Source organism: Macrobrachium rosenbergii, chromosome 9 (assembly GCF_040412425.1).
Source record: "Macrobrachium rosenbergii isolate ZJJX-2024 chromosome 9, ASM4041242v1, whole genome shotgun sequence".
In the NCBI taxonomy this organism is placed as follows: domain Eukaryota; kingdom Metazoa; phylum Arthropoda; class Malacostraca; order Decapoda; family Palaemonidae; genus Macrobrachium; species Macrobrachium rosenbergii.
Window position 1 is genome coordinate 27,608,139 of NC_089749.1, and position 13,842 is coordinate 27,621,980.

General features: G+C 44.0%; 1 protein-coding gene across 3 annotated transcripts in view; it reads left to right on the forward strand.

Annotated features, from left to right (window-relative positions):
* PAN3 (Poly(A) specific ribonuclease subunit PAN3) overlaps positions 1-13,842 on the forward strand; it is a 165,722-nt gene that overhangs the window by 19,006 nt on the left and 132,874 nt on the right. For 2 of the 3 annotated variants that reach the window (XM_067108789.1, XM_067108791.1), the window contains exons 2-3: positions 7,439-7,592; positions 7,799-7,897. In XM_067108789.1, the coding sequence (XP_066964890.1) occupies positions 7,455-7,592; positions 7,799-7,897 (237 nt within the window). In that variant the 5' untranslated portion in view covers positions 7,439-7,454. The remainder of the gene's footprint in view (positions 1-7,438; positions 7,593-7,798; positions 7,898-13,842) is intronic. The other variant, XM_067108790.1, reaches the window with a different exon arrangement.

A 13,842-nucleotide genomic window follows, 5' to 3' on the forward strand; every position in this document is an offset into this window, starting at 1 on the left:
ATCATGTCAGTCTCAAGTTCAGCTAGTATTCGTTATTGCAGCAAAGGCTGCAATACGAGGTTGACTAAGGCATCTTATGACTCATACCCTTTGTACTGACTGTAGGGGGCAAGTGTGTTCTGTAGATTTGACCTGTAACCAGTGTAAAGACTGGGATAACAAGAAATGGAGAATTTTAAAGTCACATTTAGCCAAATTAGAAAGAAACAGGAAGAGGAAAGCGGCTTCTAGGGCCGATAGCAAGACTTTAGCTAATCAGGATTCTATTCCTAAGTCTTCTAGTGATGTTAACATTCCTATTATCTCTTCTCTTGTGCCTATTGTCTCCCATTCCCAGTCCTCTGACTGTGCCACTTACTCCTTTGCCTGGCTCCCATGCTTCCGACCCTGATCCCATTGACAGTCTTGAATCAAGAATTGACCAGAAATTCGGTCTAATAGTGACTACTATGGCCCAATTAAGGGCATCAGTGAAGGTCCTAATGGACAGAGTGGATGATAGGAGTGCCAGGAAATGTTAGTTGAGGAGGTGGCTGCTCATCCTGCCGACTCTCCTAGACAAAGGTCCCTGCCATACTCCCCCAAACCTGGGAAGAGGCATCCTGGAAGTCCAAGGGAGGTCGGTGGGGTCTGCCCACGGGTAGTTGCCCCCTCAGTCGGACCTGTTGTTGCTTTCCAGGTTGCAACAGACAGCCATTGGAAAGGCATGAGTATGGAAGTATGTTGTCTGTCTTCTAGTTTGGAGGCATCCAGTCCTGCAAGAAGGTTCTCTGAAACTTTTGCAGGACAGTGGAGAAGAGAGGTCCGCATCCGCTGCATGCCTTTTCAACGGCTGAGTGGACGAGTCTCAGCCGTTGAAAAGGCATGCAGTGGATGCGGACCTCTCTTCTCCACTGCCCTGCAAAAGTTTCAGAGAACCTTCTTGCAGCCCTCACTTTGGCTGCAGCACCTGGGACGGTCCAGAACATTTTTCTCCAGAGTGCCCTTCGGTAGAGCACCAGTACTTGGCTCCCAAGTGCTCTTCATCTTCTCATATGCGCCCATCTTCATCCAAGTGTCAGTTGTCTTACGAGCACCCATCTACCACTCCGGAGTGCCCAGCAGGTGCCTGAACGCCCGGTAGCACCTGAACGCCTAGTAGCTCCTGAACACCCAGTCTCAGCTCTCGAGCACCCCACCCCTCGCCAACCCCCTTCTTTTTGCCACCAGCTTCCAAGCGCCCTGCACCAGCCTCCATGCGCTGACCCCTCCTCGTCAGCCGCCTGCTTCAGGTCCTCCTGCGCCCACAGTTTTTGGATCTGTCATTGGCGCCCATCAAGTGTCAGCTTGACGACATTTTGGGACTGCTCAAGAAGACGCCTTCCTCAGCCAAGGCATCAGTTGACTTGTCTTTGTCCCCGATTTCGTCGGAAGAAGAAAACATAGATCAGGGCACTGCTTCCTCAGCTTATGCAGCTTTGCTGTGGTATTATCTGCTAACCTCCCCAGACTTTTTCACTCCTTCTTCTTGATGAGTAACCAGTCTGTTGACTCTTCCAGGCTCCCTAAGATGGTTCTTTCATCCTCTTCGAGGAAGGCCTTGATTGAAATTGATGGTTGGCCCTCAGAGAAGAGAGAGCTAGGAAAGGCCTCTTTTTGTTTTCCTCCCTCCCAACTGTCTCGCAGGAGGTATATATCATACTCCACAGGAGAAGCTCCTTCTTTGGGAGTTGCTGCCTCCTCCCAGGAGGACCTCTCTAGGCTTACTGACTCATCACAAAGGTCAGCCTTTTCATCGGTGAAGGTGATGTTCTCGTCGACGGAGCTGGATCACCTTCTTAGGAACATTTTTAAGGTTTTTGAAGTGCTGAGTTATTTAGATTGGTCAGTGGGAGCTCTTGTGAGGAGAATTCAAGACTGTTCTTAACCAGAAGATTGTGCTGCAGACTGGCTTAGTGTCCTCTCGTGCACAGACAAGGGCATCAGAGACAGCTCCCAGGAGTTGGCCACTCTTTGCTATGGGGGTTCTTAAGAAGAGGGAGCTTTGGTGTTCGTTCACCACCAATGGAGTTACTTCTTCACAGAAGTCGGCTCTTCTCCTCTCCCTTCTAGATTGCCACCATCTTTTTCCCCAGTCAACAGTGAACGAGATCGCTTCAGACCTCCAAAAGAAGTCCACTCAGGACCTCTTGGCCCAGTCAACTAGACGCCCTAAGGAGTTGGCCGCCTTTGGCACCAAGTCAGTGTCTCCTCTCCAGCCTCAGCTCTTTCGTAGCAACCGACAGAGGGCCCAGTCTAGACCTCAGTGAAGCATCCGTTTCTCGGCACATACACTTAAGCAGTCCTCCTCCAAGCCCTCCTTGCGAAAGTGAAGACTCTGTCCTCCGTGCTCCAGTAGAAGCCAAGACTCCTTTTTTGGGAGAGATGGAGTACAAAGGGAGCAGAACAATGGATCGTGAAAGTCCTGAGGGAGGGCTACTGCATCCCGTTCAGGGAGAAGCCACCTTTAGTCCATACTCCCATCTTATTGACTGCCTACTCAGTAGGCTCGGAGAAGTACTCAACCCTCTCGGAAGAAGTGTCATCCTTCCTCAGGAAGAGAGCAGTAGAGGTGGTCGAGGATGTCAGAAGAGGTTTCTACAACCGTCTTTTCATAGTCCTTAAGTCATCGAGAGGTTGGAGACCTGTGCTAGATGTCAGCACCCTGAATTTCTTCATCCAGAAGACGAAATCTAGGATGGGAACGAACCATACTGTCCTGTCATCCATTCACAAGGGCGACTGGATGATTACCATCGATATGCAGGATGCATACTTCCATGTCCCCATCCATCTGGACTCCAGGAAGTACCTTAGGTTCATTTTCCAAGACAGTCTGTCAGTTTCGAGCCCTGTGCCCCGGCCTCTCTACAGCTCCTCAAGTCTTTACTCGGGTTCTCACCCCCCTTGCAAAGTGACTCCATCTTATGGGCATCAGTGTCTCCCTATATTTGGACAATTGGCTCCTATCCCCTTTGAAGAAGTGCGCAGAGTACCTTTGGAAGACCCTTCTCCCACCCCAAGATTGAGAATTATTAACCAACCTGCAGAAGTCCCAGCTAACTCCGACACAGGAAATACTTTATTTGGGGATGACGATCAACTCTCATAGTAATTGGGTTTTTCCATACCCCAAGAGAGTAGAATCCTGCTTGCAGACAGTGAACGAATTTCTCTCTCTCCAGTCCTGCTTAGCCAACAAGTGGATGAGTCTTCTAGGAACTTGAGCCTCCATAGAGCAGTTTGTCACTCTGGGAAGACTCCACATGAGAGTGCTGCAATTCTTCCTGAGGGCCAGCTGGGACAGGAGAGTGCATCTGGACTCATTCGTGTTTCCCGTGACTCGGGAAATCAAGGGGGACTTGCAATGGTGGAAGTCTGAAAGCAGACTTTTGGAAGGAAAGTCTCTCCTCCCCCTGAGCCCCAACCTAGACTTGTACTCAGATGCGTCAGACCTTGGCTGGGGAGCTCTACTGGGAAACAAGGAAGTTTCTGGGACATGGTCCCTGGAACAGAAAGTTACACACATCAACGTCAAGGGGTTGAAGGCGATTCATTTTACTGCAACACTTCGCGACGGGTTTTCAACAAGACAGTGGCGGTCCACTTGGACACCGCAGCCCTGTCTTACATCAAGAAGAAGCAAGGAGGGACTCACTCTTTCTCCCTCTGCGAGGCACCAGGGGCTCTTCCTCTTTGGGCAGACCAGAATCAAAAAGGATTATTAAGCAGTTTATTCAAGGCAAGGTGAATGTGTTGGCAGACAAACTGAGCCGTCACAAACAGGTCATCCCCACAGAATGGACCTTAGATCCACTAATTTGCTCTGACCTGTGGAAACTGTTGGGAAAACCAACCCTAGACCTCTTCGCAACCTCCAGGAATCATTGCCTTCCATTGTTCTGTTTGCCAGTCCCGGACCCTTTGGCGTGGCGACAGATGCCATACTATGGGCCTGGTTGAACAAGGATCTGTATGCATTCCCACCATTCAACATGGTAAGGGAAGTTTTAAACAAGTTTCGTGCCTACCAGAATGTGACGATGGCCTTAGTAGTCCTGTTTTGGCCTCTGAAGGAGTGTTTCTGGGATCTCCTTGGTCAACTGGTAGACTTTCCAAGGCTGCTGCCACAGAAACCAGATCTTCTCAGACAGTCTCATCACTTCAGACGCTTCCATCAAGGATTATCCACTCTTGCCCTGACAGGATTCAGACGGTCAGGAAACTCATTAGACCGAAAGGCTTTTCAAGACCAGGTGCAGAGGGTACTGCAAGGTGTAGACTTCCATTCTCTAGCAAGGTCTACCAAACTAAGTGGACAGTGTTTCGCAACTGGTGTAGAAGACTTAATGTCTCATCTTCTGAGAGGTCTATAACAGAGATGGCAGACTTTCCGCTCTATTTGAGGTCTTTAGAGGTCTGTCCTCTTATACCTTTAGAGGTTACAGGGCCATGCTGGGCTCTGTCTTTCGTCATAGGTCACAGAGGTTTGGATCTGTTTTCCAACCAGGATCTGTCTGACCTTATTAAATCATTTGACACTGCCAAACAGAAGAAGGTGGAGTCGGTCTCATGGAACTTGGATGTGGTTCTGAAATGGCTGTCTGGTCCCCATTTCAAGCCCTTTCATTCGACGTCGTTAAGGGGTCTTACTTAGAAGCCCTCTTCTTTGTGGCTTTAGCAACTGCTAAGCGGGTCAGTGAGCTTCATGCTATTGATAGAAGGATTGGGTTCTTTGAAGGGGATGCAGTCTGTTCTTTTACCCTCAGTTTTCTGGCCAAAGACGAGACCCCATCCAAGCCCTGGCCTCATTCTTTTACCATTAAGAACATAATGGAGATCCTGGGCCCAGAAGAGGAAGAGAGGGCTCGCTGCCCTGTGAGAGCATTAAGATATTATTTGCATAGAACTGAGAAAATCCGAGGACCTGCTAGTAACATATGGTGCTCAGTTAAAAATCCTTCCCAACCCCTTTCTAAGAATGCCTTGTCAGTCTTTCTAAGAGACCTTATTACTGAAGTGCCTTCCCAGATTGGAGAGGACATCTTGCCTTCTTTTAAAGTTAAGGCTCATGAGATCAGAGCAGTTGCTACCTCGTTAGCTTTTAAACATAACTTGTCTCTCTCTTCCATTCTTCAATCGACGTATTGGAGGTGTAAGTCGATTTTTGCAACTCTGTGTGGAATGGAAACAGTGTTTGAAAATTTCAGTACACTAGGTCCTTTGTCAGTGGCTGGCATGGTTTATGGGGGATGAAGCATAAGAAGCATTCCTTCCATCCTTGTTCTCTTTGCCTTGATATAGGGTGTCGAGTCTGAGGGGAACCTGGGGCTACCATGTACCTGGAGTGCCACCATTTTTTTAGTGGATGGGTGGTGGTTTTTTTTGTTATGTGGTGTAGGTGACAGCATTGTGTGTCTGGTTGTTTTTTATTGTGGCATTGCGCCCAGGCCAGGGGCAGCTATTAATGCTTTACTAGCCATTGGAAACGTCCTTGCTCCCACTTAAAGTAGAGGCGCTCCATGGCTGTACAGCCATGCCACTACAGGTTAATATGAGCATCAACCAAAGGCAGTATCTTCCTGCAATAGCTCTCTTACCAGGTAAGGAAACAACAAGCTTTGTATCAATTCCAGCAATTTTTTCTATTCTCAATTCCTTTCTGTCACTAATGTTTTGGAGTAGAATATATCCATGTATCCCACCTCCTGTCAGTGTGGGATTCAGCTATGTAATTACTGTACAGTACTTAATAAGTTACTTATATGAAAATATTATTTTCATGATAAAATTGTTTCATATATACTTCCCAAGTACAGTAATTACAGAATCGAAGCCCTCTCTCCTCCCCTGCATGGACATGAGGGCATAAACAAATTGAAGCTCTTTGCTATGCTGTTCCTCTTGTTCCCCAAAAGTGGGCGGAACTAGCCACCTACACAAAACAAAAGAAGGGCTACCCCGAATCTCAAAATTTAAGCTGCTGTGCGAGTTGAAAGTAAAGCTATGCAATTACTTGGTCGGTATGTTTGAACCTTAATTTTATCATGAAAATAAATATTCCTGCTGCTTCTGCTGCTTCATCGATTGCTAAGGAGGTTGATGCTCCTGTAGTGTTAGTGCTTCCCATTGGAGATACCCCAGCTCCTTCTTTAGCTAAGGCAAAGATGATAATTCATGGGAAGTTGAAGGAAATTTTTCCAACCTTGTGCAGGGCCTCTTTTCCAAGATACTCATAAAAAACCACTAATTTTAGCTAGTTATACATGCTCTTTCTAATATATTTTTTTTTACTTTATTTTGCAAGATTACAGTTACAGCTGACATAATATAGTAAAAGACTAAAACTAAAATCATCAAAAATCCCTGAGTATATGTATGGACAAATATTTATGAGATGTACTGGGATGGAGAGATGTAGTACCTTTTAGTGAGTTGTACATGTTCATTCTGATATTTTTTTGTACTTTATTTTGCAAAATTACAGTTACAGCTGACACAGTTTCAAAAGGTAAGAACTAAAACCAGTAACAATCCCTGAGTATATTTATGGGCAAATTATACACGAGATATACAGGGACAGGGAGATGTAGTGCATTCCCGATGAAATTCAAGTCAGACTAATCTCCTTTGTATCGTGAGCCTAAGTGTGAGTTTGCCATATAAAGTCATTTATGGCCCATTCAAGTTACTTGAACATTTTCCCACAAAATTTGTTCAAATATCATGGCGCAAAAGAGTAGTATCATATGTTGCGCACTGGCAGCCATCTTATACCATTTTTGCACACCATGGGATGCCTGCAGCTATGAAAGGGTTAAGATAGTCTGGGTGCACTAAAAACTTAATTGCACATTGTAGGGCAGGCATGTAGGGAATGATTGTTTTATGAGACAAAAGTGCTTTGGAGCTTGGATATCAAAACTGACCAGCTGGAAGTTGTGGTTTTGAAATTGTAGAGTATTAATGGAAATCTTTGGAGCACAGGATTAGGCTACTCTAAAGAAATGGGTTGTGTCAAAAGTAAAAACAAAAAGAAAAAAAATGTTTCTTAGTGAAATGTAAGATCTTGAAACATTTGATAAGTTGTACAATAATTTTAATAGTAAATGATTGTACCATTGTTGAGTTTTCAGTTTCAACCCCCAAGGTTATTGAAGTAAAAGTACTGGTAAATATGCTTGTAATAATTCATTGTAGAACATAAATTCTGTATTGCATGACAAGCTTCTTTTTGTACAGTTTCAAATCATGTAATTGTCTGGATCCCATAAACAGTCACCAGTAAAAGTTGGGGAATATGATTTTTTCAGGATACCCTTTGTACTGTATATTTATTTGTTTACAAACTTAGTTACATGTATGATTAGACAGATAATTAGATAAACAAGAAATATGATAAACATTATTCTCTTTACAGGTAGAGACTTGTGAGGATGGACCCCATGCTTCTCAACTTGGGTATCCCCCAGCAAGCAGCAACTGCAGCAGCAGCAGTAGCATCCTCAACACCACCTGGAACTGGCCAAGTGAATGGCCTTCCTCAAGAATCAAAGCTTGCTACATACATAAGTGTGAGTTGCTAGGGGTATATTTCAGGTTACAATAACTAGTCTTATCCAGAATGTGGTACTAATTTTAAAGCTCAGAAATGTTCTCCGTATACTGCAGTACATGTACTGTTTGTGAATTGTTGATAATTACATGTTGAGAAGAATAGCAAGTGCGGTTATCATTCCTGTAACAGCGTTTGATGTCCTTGATATTGGTTTCATTTTAGAACCGGCAGCAATTAACCAACTCTCAGCAAAATACGTCTCTCACCAAGTGTGTTGCTGCTTTGAGTTTAGATGGCGTTGGCTCAAGGAAAGTTAGTGTGGTAGGTAGTTTTGCAGGTTCTCTCTTTGTTCAGGAATTTTGTTGCATGTCGGTTTTTAAGTATAGCACTGTACTGTAATGTACTGTGCTATTATTTGTGTCATTTCAATGCTTTTGTGGAATTGTAGGCTTTTTCCTTACCTTTTACTTTTTTATCAGTGTCAATATCTGAGTGTTTGTTACAAAGCAGTGATCTATCAGCTGCATTTTTATTTTATCTGTATTTTACAAAAATCACTTGACTTCAAATTATGTCATTTTTAAATTAGGTTTTTATCATCCTCCTCTCATTTGTTGGCTCACATTTTTGCATGGTCTCTGCAAGTGAGGGCGCATTATGCTTTTTCTTAAATGCAATAGGTTATCATCATCATTGTCGTGTAATTGCTGGTGAGAATGGCTGTATTGTGCTTCCTTTGTATGTACCAGTTTTTATTGTGGTAACAGTACTTTATTGTCTTGGTATCTCTGTATTGTAATGTCTCTGTAGCATGTGATGTCAGTGGTATTAGTGCTGCAAACAAACCCCAAAAAGATGCATTTTTATATAAATGACTTACCAAGTAATTACATAGCTATAATTATTCCTTGCGCGGCAACTTAAATTAAAAAATTCCCGGGTAATGCCTCAATGTACCGTATAGTGCAGGTATCTGGTCCCACCCACTAACGTGAATACTGTACCAGGAACTACTAGCAGACAACCTCATTCTGTTTCTGCCGGTGCTCAAGTCAACACCAAGTGCCAATGTGAGCTTTGTTCTTAAATTTGCCGGTCGGAGACCAGATTTCGGTGATGTATTATCGCAGATTTCAAATAACCTTAAAGTCTACAGCTTTCAGGATCAATATTTTAATTGTTTGTTTTTAAGATCTGATTCAAGTTTATCATATTTCACTAATGGTAGAGCAGTTTACCGTGCTACCACCTTTACTGGTTATGTAATAAACGTAAACATTGCATTAGTTGCTGAACCAATACTTATGGTAATGAAATACCTATCTGCAAGTGTCAATAAATGTTTGTTAAGATTTGAGACACGTCTGTATGATGATACTCTGTATACTACAACTATTGTCGGTAAAGGCTAATTTTCCTTTTCCTTAAATATTATGTTCACTGCCAGGCCAACATTTTTAGTAGTGTATACATATCTGAAAGTCTCAAATAATGTTTGATAGGATTTGAGATATGTCTGCATGATGGTACTCAGTGTACTTCGAACTGTCGATAAAGGTTAACTTCCCTTTTCCAAGTAGCATAAAAAATTTAAATATTGCGTTCGTTACCTCATTTAATGAGTGCCGTAATAAAACGTAAATATTGCGTTCTGTACCAAACCAATTTTTTTGGTATTGAAATGCATATCGACAAGTCTCAAATAATGTTTGATAGTAATTGAAATATGTCTGTATGATGGTACTGTGTATGTCTAACTTTGATCTGTAAAGATTAACTTTCTTTTTCCGAGTAGCATCATAAGATGTAAGCGTTGCATTCTCTACTGAACCAATTTTTGGTAACGGAATACATATCTGCAAGCCGGAAATAATGTTTGTTAGTAGTCGAGGTATGTCTGTATAACAGTACTCTGGGTACTTCAAACATTTGTCAGTAAAGAATTAATTGAATATCTTCTTACACTTTCCTTTGTAGAGAACTGAAAAAGTGGAAGGGCAGAACGTAGCAGGCTAATGAGAGAATTTGTGCTTATTTTGGTGGCCCTAGGCTTTTGGAGTTTTGACATTTTTGACAGCCAAGAATCGGCTCCAATCACCCAGGAGCACTCAACAGCTCCCAAGTCGTGACTCCTGAGCTGCTACCTCGCCTGGCACCCAGCTACCCTGGCGCCAGCTACATCCTGGGAGCACCCAGCGCCTGACCCCATCGTCTGGTGCCAACTCTCTTCTGCTATGAGCCCACTTATTTTTTATCCACTTGCTCCCACACGTGGCTCCCTCGCTTCTTCCCCATGCCACTGCCAGTCTTGTGTCCGAGTTAACAGAAGTAACCTTGTTATAGTGAAGTGTTGCGCAGTGGAGGATGTGGCTACTTGTCCCCCGATGCTCCTAAACAAAGGTCCCTGTCCCGCTCCCCCGCACTGGGGAAGAGACATACCGGAGGTTCAGGGGATGTCGGGGGGATTACTCATGGGTAGTTTATTTAGTCTAGCCTGCTATCTGGTCCCAGGTATCGACAGACAGCCGCTGGAAAGGCATCTTACTCGATATGTAGTGTGGGAGGTGGCTATCCGGCCCCATCACTGGATGTGTAGTGTAGGAGGTGGCTATCCGGCCCCTCGGATCTCCTAAACCCAGTCCCTGTCCCACTCCGCACTGGGGAGAACACATACTGAACCCCATGGGAGTCCGAAGGGGTTTGCCCCCAGGTAGTTGCCTCCTTGGTCAAGCCTGTTGTTCGCAGGTGTCGACAGACAGCCATTGGAAAGGTGTCCATAAGGATGTGCTTTCATTGTAGGAGCGCCGAGGGCTTGTTTCTAGTAGTTCTAGGCCACTGAAAAGACTCGTTTTGGCTGATGAGTGTCTGAGTGCTGAGTGGGATCTGAGTGTCAAGTGTCCAAGTTTCCAACTGTGTCTGAGTGTTCACCTGTGCATGCGTGTCCACCTGCAGTTTGGCATCAGCTGTCAGGCATCCAGCACCACCTTTTCAGTACCAGGCTATACAACCTGCTCACAAGTGTTTTGTTTCTCTTCAGCCTGTTTCCACCTTTGCCTGATAGCTCAAGATGAGCTTACACCACTGTACCTCCTTTTTGCGTCATTTAGTGTCTCAGAGTCCTGTCTTTTGTGGACAGGGACTATTGTGTCCAGAAGTTTTGAACTTGTTGTAGGAAGCTGCCTTCTGTGGCATTTTCTTCATCCTCCTAGGAGTCTCAGGGAGTTGGAAGTTTGTTTTCTTTGATTAGGGAACAAGTTTAGCGCCTTTTGTCTTTTCCTCCCTCTGGTACTTCAACGGAACTTAGACCTGCTTGTCAAAGATCGCATCAGGATTTCAAAGTAAGGTCTTTCTTGACTGACAACAGGAGCACTGGCTAGAAGATAGGGGATTCTCTATGTTTCTCAAGAGGCATAGCCATGGAGTGTCTCTTAGTTCTGTCCGGTCTGGACAAGGACAGTTGAGACAACTTTTAGCGTTTTCCGCTCTCTTCTTTAGGTCTCTAGAAGAGAGAACTTTAGTACATAGTCGTACCCAGTCTACCTTACAGTCTCCGTCGCAGACTCAGCTTTTGGGATGTCAGTCTCAACCTTGGAACATTAGTGGATGAGTCTACAGGGACTTGGCACCCAACCCCGAACACCTGGAATCAACTTCCGTGCTCCAGGTACCATCTTCCTGGCACCCATTCCATTTCTCCTGACTTCTGTTCTAGAGTGCCCAACACTATCTAGAGACTATTGTGTCGGTCTGCACGATTTTGTCATACCTGGTTTTGGACAGGCCTCTGTTTTCCAGTGATCAGGCTTTTGTCTCTCTTCAAGCCTTATAAACGTGACAGATGTTAGTTCCGCCACGTACATTTTCACATATGTCTATGGTCTGCACGAGGTATTGTCAAGTTCACACAAACCGTTTTCAAGTCCAGTAAGAAGTCGTATCCTCAAGGATGTTCTCGCACCTGCACAACTGTCAAGGATCAGCAGGGTAGGCTACCAGTTTGCTCAGTTGTCTGGGAGCCTGCACAGTGATTTGCAAGTTCGCTCCTTTGCTTGCAAGTCCGCAGAATCATCAGCAAGTCTCCATTGCAGCGATTCCCTTCTTTCTCCTCGATTAAGATAAGGTTCTATTCGGAGATGAATCAGACAGCCTAGTAGTCCTCTCTCCCTCTTTCTGGCATTTGTCTTCCGTTTCTGAACATTAACATCAGTTTTTTTCCTGATTATGCCCATATTTCCTTGGAGGACTGATTTTTGTCTCCCTTCGAAGAAAAATTGAATGTGAATCCCTGGGTCAGGGATTCACAACCAGACACCGTCGTCTTTTTCCTTAGTACCGGTCTTCAGTCGGACCTGCAATAGTGGCTGTCCAAATTTAAGCTTTTGGAAGAAGTCCCTCATCATGAGTCTAGTCTTAAACTGCTTCTCTCTCCTTGTTCCAGTAAAAGGAGTCTGCTTGGGGATCCGAGAAATTTCCATGACGTGTCCCCGGGAACAGAGCCTTCACACATATGCTAGAAAAAGTTGAGTATACCTTAGTTTAACCGGACCACTGAGCTGATTAACAGCTCTCCTAGGGCTGGCCCGAAGGATTAGACTTATTTTACGTGGCTAAGAACCAGTTGGTTACCTAGTAACGGGACTTACAGCTTATTGTGGAATCCGAACCACATTATAGCGAGAAATGAATTTCTATCGCCAGAAATAAATTCCTCTAATTCTTCATTGGCCAGCCGGAGAATTGAACGCGGGCCTAGGAGAGTGCTAGCCGAGCACGATATCAACCCATCCAATGAAGAACTACATATGCTAGAGAACTGAAAGCCAGTGGTTTAAGACTTCAGCTCTTCTCGTCCCTCTCTCACTCCTAGACTGCTGTTTTCCTTTAGACTAGATCTCCTTGAGCTACTCGCCACCAAGTGACAAGAAGGTTTTACTGCGGAAGATAATCTGAGTTTTTTCTAGTTCAACTGGAATTTCTGGTGGATGAGCTGAGCCATCAGAAACTCACTCTTACTCCTGAGTGGACCTTGAATCCCCTGATATGTCGGGTTTCTGCTCCTGTGGGGCAGGCCGACCTTGTCTGTCTGCCACCTTTAAGGAACCCTCTAGCATGGGCAAGAGACACCATACCGCAAGATTTTCCAACTCTGTTTGACATGGTCAATGAAGGGCTGAACTCTTTTCAGGCTCGTCAGAATGTTGCGTCGTGCCTCATAGCCCCTCTCTGAACCATAATTTAGGGTACCCGTATTGATACGATTGATTAGTAGACTCTCCAAGAATCCTCCCACTATTCATTTCTTCTCAAATAACCTCTCTTCAAGAGACACCACCAAGGGTAGTACAGCATACCCCCCGTATTCGCGTTCTCACAATTCGCAGACTCACATATTCACAGATTTTCCTTTGGAACGTATCTACCCAGTATTTGCGGAAAATTCACCATTTGCGGTACTTTTCACTGAGAAATATTCACCAAATACTGGATTTTCATCTCTTTTTCATGGCTAAAGTGCAGGTAATGCTCGAGTTAGGATAATTCACCTTACGATAATGCGATTTTGCAATGGGGTAAGCAGTTAATACCGACACAACAATATTATTTATACAATATTTTTAAATTTTGCACGGACACAGGCAGCAGCGTAATCAGGCAGTGAGAGAGACCAAATTACAATAGACAACTCTTTATCCCATCTTCTAGTTAAAAAAGTAAAAGAGAATGATAAAAGTATTGTTAGTAACATTATACTCTTGCATAAATGCATACAGCCATAAACAACTGACCAAGAAACTGTTGTTTTGCTTATAACTGAATCGGATAACAACAGCCGTTTACCTGTATTTCACCATCGTACTGTAATAAACAATTACCGTAGGTTATGGCACAAATGACGTTAAGTAGAATAGGACTGATATATTTTTACATTATACCCTTATTCGGTTTGGATAAAAGATTGTCAAGGAAATATACTGCTAAATGTAAGTTGCAAGTTGTAGATGAAGCTGAGAAAACAATGTTCAAGCTGCTAATGACTATACTGTAAATTATCATGCATCAGCAACATGGGTGAAACTCGATTGTAATTAAAATGGGAGAGGAAGTATTTTAATCAAAACTCCTGGGCATGAAAGAACACATTACTGTTATTTTTACGCAGATAAACGATAAATACGTAAAGCTCGTATTATAATGAAATCAAGTGAAAATAGCGAACGGAATCTTGGATTTTTTTTACACAAAACAAACAGCCATCGTCAATCGTC